The sequence below is a fragment of the Cherax quadricarinatus genome, chromosome 80 (genome assembly GCF_038502225.1).
Source record: "Cherax quadricarinatus isolate ZL_2023a chromosome 80, ASM3850222v1, whole genome shotgun sequence".
In the NCBI taxonomy this organism is placed as follows: domain Eukaryota; kingdom Metazoa; phylum Arthropoda; class Malacostraca; order Decapoda; family Parastacidae; genus Cherax; species Cherax quadricarinatus.
Window position 1 is genome coordinate 9,233,400 of NC_091371.1, and position 10,094 is coordinate 9,243,493.

The following is a 10,094-nucleotide window of genomic DNA, read 5'->3' on the forward strand; positions in this document are numbered from 1 at the left end:
GGTGTGGAGGTAACAGTGTCTGCTGTGTGTATTGGCAGACGATGTCTGGGTCAGCGGACTACTACGTGTACCTGTTGCAGCAGCGGCTGCAAACTCTGGCCACAGACACAGCTGAAGAAGAGCGAGCACAGCAACTCTGCATCACTGTCAACAACATGGAGCATGTTAGAAACTCCCTCACACTGCTGCAAGAAGAACTACAGGTTAGATTTGTTTTCTCTCTCTCACATATTTGCTTGACTGGCCGTGTGGGTAAATCTTATTTTCCTGTTGTTGTGGACCGCATCCTGGGCAAGATAAAGTAAGGTAAGACATACATGTACTTACATTTTGTGTGACATAATACCCTAACGATTACACCAAAATAGCCATCATGGAGAAGAAATATCAGAGAAAACATGACTATCAGTTTGATGGGGGACTACTGCTGGACACTGGTACGGGAGACCCATAGTGAGCACAAGTGAAAAAAAAAACTGAAAACTGTGCTGTAAATATGTTTGTATGACATATTTACATCACATGAAATACATTGGTACAATATATCAAAGATTATGGATCTCCTCCATCTCGTCTGAAGCCGGACGCGAGCCTAGTACGCAGCAACCATTTCCCCTCCGGATGGCCACGCTGAGGCCCTGGAAGATGAAAGTGGCTGCCCTCGGGTCCCTGGTGGTGTCAGTGACTCTGGAACCCAGTTCTTTGAGAGAGAGAGAGAGAGAGAGAGAGAGAGAGAGAGAGAGAGAGAGAGAGAGAGAGAGAGAGAGAGAGAGAGAGAGAGAGAGAGAGAGAGAGAGAGAGAGAGAGAGAGAGAGAGAGAGAGAGAGAGAGAGAGAGAGAGCCACTTAATCACCCTAAAGTCAGTGCTAAATACTCAGTACACATATACTCACTTATGTGCTCCCACATCATAATTTTAACAATTACCTTGAGCCTTTTACCCATTGTTGACATGAATATATTTGAATCATTGTTTTCACAAAAAGCATTTTTTAATATATGAATATATCTTTTGTCTTATACAAATTAGATTCACTTATAATTAATAATCTACTGTACAACTATGAAATAATTCTCCTTCTTCTTCTTGATTCGCCGGTATTCTTCCGGCCCGGACCTTTTCCAAGTGGTGGCCCGGCCTTGGCTCCCTATCTAGGGAGTGTCTGAGATCTAAGTCCCCCATGGGAGGAGGTACAAGTACCCCCTCATCTTTGGGACCAACTGTCCCCAGGCCTAGCCACATTCCCCGCCCTCACGGGGCTCGTAGGGAGAAGCTAGGCCTCTCTTGTCTGCCATCCCCGCCCCAAGGGGGCTAATGGGAACGACAGTCATGTGAGCTGCAAGCTCTGGCTCAGGCACCTACCCTGCCCTAAAAGAGTTAGGCGTGGTGTCGATATGAAATAATTTTTTTATTATTCGCCGGTATTTACTATCCTGCTGTACAACTATGATATAATCCTTAGATTTAGATTTTAATTTAGATTTTAATTTAGATTTTGCCACCTAAGTGGCTAGTTTATTGTGCACCCCATATCTATCCTGTGGTAGCACAAGAACATATGGATACACAAAAGGCCCAGGAACTAGGCCCCAAGGGGTTAACATGAATACATATGGATTTATATCTACATATCTATAGTTCACTTATCTGTTACAAGCAAATTTAGGAAATTTGCTTAGTATATCTGGTATCTTATTTTCATTAATTAGTGTTAAGTAGTCTGTAAGTCTATTAAGTTGGCCCATAATGCCTAGGCATAATAGAAACTCTCTTTGCATTGCAACCCATTATTGTAAATACAAAATCTCAATGTACTATTCGCAAAGACATAAAATAAATAAATAAATAAATAAATAAATAAATAAATAAATAAATAGAGATTGAGATTCTGCGCAGGGTATAAATCTAGTTTTATTTCAGTTACCCTGCAAATATCATTTTTATTCTATTTTCTTTATAATAAAACAGTCTGAGAATTATTACTAGGGGTAACTAATCATTTTTAATTCTTTTCTTCATTTTCTTCAGTCTAACTTCTTAGAAGTTTACAAAGTTCTTTTTATTTTTATTTATTCGCATTTATTTAACGTTGCAAATAATTACTCTAAATATACTCGACATGTTATATCTTAACAAAGTTGAACAGTTGTTTTATTAAATTTATATCGGGATCTGTATTGGATATTCTTCTAAGATCTCCCACAGCATCTTTTTCTCTTAACCCACAACCGAATGACCCGGGTTCGATCCTGGTGCGTGGGGTGAACGTTGTGAAATTCTCATTACACCTGTTGTTGGCTGCATCCCAGGGAAGGGAAATTTTATTAGGATTATCAGCCTTGAGGGTTAGTAATCCAGGTTGACCCCTTAATTAGAGCCATGTCATTAGTCTGGCTTATTTCCATTGGGGTCCTTTAATCCTCTCCACACCAAGGTACCTACTTACTACTTAGGTGAATAAGGGCAGCAGGTGTAAGGAAACACGCCCAACTTTTCCACTCGTCCGGGGATCGAACCTCGATCCCTCAGTGTGTTAACCGAGGCCGCTACCCATTCAGCCACGATAACTATTAATAAAATTATTTGTGGATTTCCATAATAAAGTTTATTATGTCTTAGCAACAGGATACATACACCGTGAGGTGTATGTCTGTCAGTGTATATACACTGTGAGGTGTATGTCTGTCAGTGTATATACACTGTGAGGTGTATGTCTGTCAGTGTATATACACTGTGAGGTGTATGTCTGTCAGTGTATATACACTGTGAGGTGTATGTCTGTCAGTGTATATACACTGTGAGGTGTATGTCTGTCAGTGTATATACACCGTGAGTTGTATGTCTCTCAATGTATATACACTGTGAAGTGTATGTCTCTCGGTGTATATACACTGAGAGTTTACTCTAATCCCTGTATTAGGGATTAGAGGATTAGGTAGTGAACAGGTATGACAAGCAGCCTTAATGACCCTCGTGTAGTCGATAGGCTTCAAACCAAATTAATCATTGCTTAATGTGACGGAAGTGAATATTTTTCCGACGGAAAATTTGATTATACTCATGACCTGCATGGCCCATGCGGGTTTAGCACTTATCTGTAAATAAAACAGTAATCGTGGCTGAGAGGAGTGAACACGGTCTCACGTTGTGTTCTACAGAGGTTTAATTACCCTCCATTCCCTGGGCTCAGTTGGTACCCGCCTCAGCTCACACACTGAGGGACTGAAGTTCGATCCCCGACACGGGTGGAACGTTTGGGCATGTTTCTTTGCACATGCTGCCTCTGTTCACCTAGCAGCAAGTAGGTACCCCGGCGTGGGTGGCATCCTGGGGAAGAGGCTTAAATAACCCCAATGAAAACAAACCAGTCTCATGACATTCTGATTTTATCGGGTTAATAATCGAAAGTGTCTTCTTCTTTTTCTCCTTTTCTTCTTCTTCTTCTTCTTTCTCATTAATATAAAAACTAAAACGTGTTTCAGATCGAGCAGTTGACGCAGATCTTGGACGCTCAGGATCCTCGTAACGGCACCACTTACACTGACCATATCAACAGCCTCCTTCTCGCTGCTCTACACAACCTCGACTCAAAGATCGCTGACTCCATGTCCCCCGTGGCGGAAAAGGTACTTTCAGGGAAGGGGTGTTCAGTATGATTGATAGGTACACCAGGGAAAGGTACCTTGAAAGAATTTGGGTTGAGAGGTACGCTAGGGGAGGGTACCTTGAAAGAAGTTTGGTTGAGAGGTATGCTAGGGGAAGGGAATGTTCAGTGAAGCTGGGAGAGTCACTGTGGCAAAGTACCTTCAGAGGTGTGGTATTATTAAATGGGGTTTCGCCGGGTCACCAACTGATGGACCCGGGCCGGCCATATCGGCGAACCTGAAGAAGGTTGAGAGGTACTCATGGGTGAGGTACCTTCAAGGAGGGGAAAGATCGGTGATGCTGGGAGGTATGACTGGGGAGGGTATCATCGGGGAAGCACCGAAAAACGATTAAGGTAGTTAATCACAAGGGATGGGAGGGGATGATTGTTTTCAGAAAGTGGGTAGATAAATTGATAGAAGGCAGGTTTAAGGGAGCTGAGAGGAACCTTTAAGGACAAAATAGGTTTAAGAGAGCCGTGAAAAGCACGTTCAGCTAAGATACTATCAGGGAAGCAGGGAGGTACGTTCAGGGAAGCAGGGAGGTACGTTCAGGGAAGCAGGGAGGTACGTTCAGGGAAACAGGGAGGTACGTTCAGGGAAGCAGGGAGGTACGTTCAAGAAAGTACGTTTAAGTGGGACTTTCGAGGTGGATCTAAACACAAGGTATCGAGACAGTAGTTTGTGATGTTATGAGAACATAATGCATGAAGTTATGAAACATGTAGAGGAGAGAATAAAATGTATCAGAGGGTGAAAAAGAGAAATGAGAATATCAGACGTACAGACCAAAGAAAAAAAAAGAGAATGTGTTAGACGCGCAGAAAAGAAATAGCAAAGTTTTTTAGAGAATAGGAAGATGGTAGAGTAGGAGCCTAAGAGAGACAAGACAATTATATATAATACAATTGAGCCAAAATTGCCGAATAGGCCGAACCTTCCTTATAAACTGGACGTAAGAAAGGGCGAGGCAGTATGTATGGTGGACGGAAGAAACGAGGTAAGGGATGTGGAAGAGCAGAGACGAGACAGTAGGTGTGATGGAGAGAGAGAGAGAAAGAGAGAGAGAGAGAGAGAGAGAGAGAGAGAGAGAGAGAGAGAGAGAGAGAGAGAGAGAGAGAGAGAGAGAGAGAGAGAGAGAGAGAGAGAGAAGGCTAGGCAGTGGATATCGAAGAAAAGAATGGCTATCACACTGTCGTCAACGTTGGGGTAAACTTAACTAGAGACGGACGTCCGTCCATTCAGATGTATTACCTTTTCTACACACCATAAAGCACACTAACCCCGGGGAAGACGCTTCAAAGGGCTCTAGAATAAAACTGATTTGAGGGGAAAGGGGAAGATAATTGAATGCGAGGGGAATTGACAACCTGAGCGCAAAACAAAACCCATTTCTCGGTGCACCGGGGACAATATAATACTGGCACTAACGACGGGATCAAGACAACAGCACTCACACATACAAGCTTCTTTCTGAGCTTAACGTGATTTAATGTTGCGCTAAATCTTCATGTTTATTCGTATTCTCCCTAATAATGAATATGTAGTGGAGATCAAATGACTACCTTACCCTTTTTCAATTCTCTTGGTTCAACCTACCACTCTGTCCTTCAAATTCACTGACCCTCCTTACCTCCTGTTGTCCCCTTTCTCTGACCATCCTGACTCACTGTCTGATTCCTTTCTCTGCACCAGCTGCGATCGGAGCTGCAGAAGGACGTATTCCACCTGGCGTGGTCGCCAGACTCCCTGCCGGCGGAGGAGGCGGTGCGACCGCTACTGGAGCGTCTCTATGCCTCGCTCTCTACCTACTCAGCTACCCTCCTCAAGAACAACCTCGATCGCCTCCTCCACCTCCTCTGGCTGGCTGTTCTCAGCGCCCTCCACGAGCAGATCGGCAAAGATAGTGAGGTTTGTGCTTCTTGCTGGGAATATTTTGACCTCTTACAGGATTAATATTATGTTTAAAGGGAAGCGTTAAAATCATTAAGGCAATAACAGCACCTGGGTTATGGGAGGGTGAGAGAAGTAATTGGGTTTAATCCGATAAAAGTGAGGATAGCTGGGCAAAGACCCCAATGGAAATACAAGGACACCAATGGAAATATAAGGACCCCCAATGGAAATACAAGGACCTCAATGGAAATACAAGGATCCCCAGTGGAAATACAAGGACCCCAATGGAAATACAAGGATCCCCAATGGAAATACAAGGATCCCCAATGGAAATGCAAGGACCCCAATGGAAATACAAGGACCCCCAATGGAAATACAAGGACCCCCAATGGAAATACAAGGACCCCCAATGGAAATACAATGACCCCCAATGGAAATAAGTCACGTTGACTTTTTTTTGGGTTATCCTAGGTAATTTACACTGTGTATGATAACTGTCCTTACGTGTACCTGTGCCTAAATAACATACTTAGCTCCATTTCAAGAGTCCTTCATCAGCATCGAGTTATTTATCCCTTTCTCTTGAGCTGTGTATGTGGAGAATGTTTTAATGTCTAGTAATGAGCAGTTCGCTGACACAGAAATTAGACTGTTTTAGGAAAGAAAATGCATTTGTTATACTTTATGTGGCTCCTCTGGTTTATGCGGTTTATGGTTAAAAAAACAATTTGGCCAGCATTTTGCTGGATGATTTGTTTTATGTTATCCCAGCACACAATAATCCTTATCTCCATCCCTTTCTCTCTTTCGTTTTCTCCATCACTCTCTCTCTCCCTCATCCCACCAGGAGAAGCAGGAGGCCTTCTTCGTGAGGCTTTACGACGCCCTAGAGCTCCTGAGAGCCTTCTTCCATGCTCACGGGAGAGGTCTGGATGGCAACACGCTGATGGGGCTGGAGTACAGTGCCTTGGAGAGGCAGCTCAGGGTGGGTGCTACTCACAACACACGTTATTGGAGAGTAGATGTTACAAGGCTCCCATAATGAAGTGTATAGTAAGGCAGATTAGAGCTGTGTAAGGTAAGTTAGAGCTGTATAAGGTAAGTCTGAGCTACATATGGTAAGGTAGGTTAGCGTTTTGCAAGGTAAGACAAGTTAAAGTTGTGTAAGTGTAAAATTTTTAATACCCCGTGGAGTTGCAGCCACTTTACATTCACTGGAGTCATACAAGTGTTCCTGGCTGCACTTGCAGGTCCATCCCCAGCAAGCCTAGTCACCAAGCACCGGAAACAACGTAGTCATTCCACTCGTCCTCTTATAACCTTAGGCTGCCACTGTCTAAGCATTTCCCCTGTTCCTGTCTCTAAGTCTTTCTCCGACTCTCCCACAGCCAGTGGCGGACTTACATTTTTTGGGGCCCTGGAGCTTGAACTCTTATAGGGGCCCCTTCGTAACCAGCAACGGCTAGCCTACATGATACTTTAATAACCTTTCAATTTTTATTCTATTATTTTGTATTGAATTACACTATATTATTAATATTATCATGTTTTGAAAAACCTTTGTCATACACTACACCCAAAATTTTAAGCCATGCCGCTTCTGGGCCCCCTCCGGGATTAGGGGGCCCTCAAACTTAAGCTTCACTGGTTTCATAGTAGATCCGCCCTTGTCCACAGCTACACAAGACGTCTACGGAGGCCTTAATTGAGACCTACCACCTGGAGCGTCTTCTAGTGCAGGAGAGGACAGAACTGCAGGAGTACGGCTCCCTCTTCGTCAGAGTGTACTTCAACCACGACTCCCTCTGCGTCGAGGTCCTCCAAGCCAGGAACCTCATCCCTCTTGATCCTAATGGTATGTAGGGGTCAATGTTGATAGTTGCGGTAGTGGTAGGGGTTCTGTATATCCTACTGGTACCTGGGAGTAACTGTAAATGGTTGTGGTGGTTCTGGACCCTAATGATACGTGGTAGTAGTTGTTGGTTGTTGTGGTAGTGGTTCTTAATCTTAATAGATTCCTTTATGTAATGGAGGTAATGACTAGCCTAACTGGCATCTGACGTAATGTTAGTACTAACAGTGGTAAAAGTATGAGCAGCATAAGGAATTTATACTATAAATGATGATTTATGATAATAATGTTGGTGGTGGTGCTGCTGGTGGCAGCACTCAAGCCCTTAGTGTTGATGGTACTAAGTGCAGCGGTATTGATGCCATCATTACCAGTGATAGTAGTAATTCTCATTTTTGTAGCAATGATGGTGGTTGTATGAGCTGTAGTACTGGTGGTGGTGGTTGTGGTTTTTCGTCTGTTTATGGTAGTATCGGTGGTGGCAGGTGGTTAACACTGCAGCTTCTGATACTGAAGACGGAGGGAGGGTTGCTTACCATTACCATACCGTGGAGAAATACTGTAATCTATTGGCCGTGGAGAGGAACAACATAGGAACATGCCTGTAGTCCAAAACTGCTTGTCTTTCCATGATATTGCTGTATAGTCCTTGTGGCTTAGCGCTTCTTTTTGATTATAATAATAATAATTTCCATGATATTTTCTTTTGTTGTGTTCCTCCACATGTACATGTTGGCAGCCCTTGTCCTCGGTCCACTGTTTTCGTTGTAGAAATAATGCACTAAATGATCACTTAACTAATTTACAAATAATCTGGATATATGAGAACGAAACTTATGACGGCGTTTCGGTCTGATTTGGACCATTAACTAGTCACACAGCTAATGGTCCAAGTCGGACCGAAACATCGTCATAAATTTCATTCTCCTATATGGGAGTTGTAGCTAGTTGGCCCAGTGGCTAACGAACCGGTCTGGAGTTTTACGACTCACTAGCAGCAAGTTCAATCCCCCCCTGTACTCACCTAGTTGTACTCACCTAGTTGTACTCACCTAGTTGTACTCACCTAGTTGTACTCACCTAGTTGTACTCACCTAGTTGAGGTTGCAGGGGTCGATTCCAAGCTCCTGGCCCTGCCTCTTCACTGGTCGCTCCTAGGTCACTCTCCCTGAACCGTGAGCTTTATCATACCTCTGCTTAAAGCTATGTACCGTTGTTTATGTGCGGGTTATTTATACATAGATGCAGTCACGGTATTGTGACTTTTTATTCACTTTCCTTATGTTCTTGGGAAGATACTTTGAAAGTCATCATAGATAAGGCAGTGTGGATCGTGGATACAAGTGTGGTCGCCTTCCTTACAGGCTTCAGCGATCCCTTCGTTGTGATAGAGATGTTACCCCGGCGTCTCTTCCCAGGCTCGGCGCCCCAGCAGACCAACGTCCACAAGAAGACGCTAAATCCCCTTTTCGATGAGTGCTTCGAGTTGTACGTAGGATACTCTTTCATGGCTTTATTTAAGAGTGTAGTAGCACTTACATTCACACATACAAACTGTAACACTTATACTCACACAGAAGAACTGCTACACTTACACTCAAACAGATGTGTTGAATGACCCAGATGGGTTTAGCACTTATCATGAATTATTTATACATGTAGAGAAAAATGATATAGTTATATAGTTTATTATAATTAACTTATACTAAAATAAATTAACAAATGATGGTTGACACTGACTCCTGCAGACTTCTTATTCTTGACACATAACAAAGATGATACCCACTAAATATTTGCTTTGCACTCGTAGTGCTTTTGGTTTAAAATAACGTGTACATATTGCTATTATTAACATTATTAGTGACAGTAGTACATTCATAGGGAAAAGCTACACATGTAAGGGCCAAATAGTACCTGTGGAGCGAGGTAATAAGCTTTGGTTTGCAATAAACAGGCGCCTACAAAGTTACTATGTGACTCCGACAGCCCAGCGACACTGGAGAGCTGTCAGTCAGAGGGCGCCATGATCCTCTTCACCGTGATGGACCACGACGTGATCACCTGCAATGACTTCGGCGGGGAGGCGTTCCTCTCCCTCAATACCATCCCTGGCGTCGTTCCTTCCTCCACCTCCGTCGACAACTTCCACGGTCTCAAGCCCATTGAGTTCAACCTCATGTTCCAGAAAGACCCAGGTCAGTCGGAGAATAATTGATAGTTGACGAGCTGTTGGAGTGTGATCCCCTACCCCGCTGTTTTCTGTAACCTACTGATCGCCCCTTCCCCCTTCTGCCGCCCAATACCCTCGCTTCCTTTCCTACCCTGCAGTGCTGTATAGCCCTTGTGGCTTAGCGCTTCTTTTTGATTATAATAATATAATAATAATGTTGGGGTGTGAGCAGGTTAATATTTTGTTGAAGGGATTCAGGGAAACCGGTGGAGGTGGAGAGCACAATGCCTGAACTCTAAAGGAGGGGTTTGGGATATTTGCTGTTTGGAGGGACATCTGAACTGTCGTATCTGCCCGCCACTGACAAGCCAGTGATAGTGTGAGTGATGGTGAAAGTGCTTTTTTCGGGTCACCCTGCCTTATTTATATATATATATATATATATATATATATATATATATATATATATATATATATATATATATATATATATATATATATATATATATATATATATATATAAAGAAATTA

At 43.2% G+C, this 10,094-nt stretch overlaps 1 protein-coding gene across 2 annotated transcripts in view; it reads left to right on the forward strand.

Moving 5' to 3' along the window:
• Positions 1–10,094, forward strand: part of unc-13-4A (BAI1 associated protein 3) — a 435,667-nt gene that overhangs the window by 417,767 nt on the left and 7,806 nt on the right. For both annotated transcript variants that reach the window (XM_070102093.1, XM_070102094.1), the window contains exons 21-27: positions 39–203; positions 3,484–3,627; positions 5,341–5,556; positions 6,389–6,526; positions 7,219–7,396; positions 8,758–8,881; positions 9,380–9,588. In XM_070102093.1, coding sequence (XP_069958194.1) covers positions 39–203; positions 3,484–3,627; positions 5,341–5,556; positions 6,389–6,526; positions 7,219–7,396; positions 8,758–8,881; positions 9,380–9,588 — 1,174 coding nt within the window. The remainder of the gene's footprint in view (positions 1–38; positions 204–3,483; positions 3,628–5,340; positions 5,557–6,388; positions 6,527–7,218; positions 7,397–8,757; positions 8,882–9,379; positions 9,589–10,094) is intronic.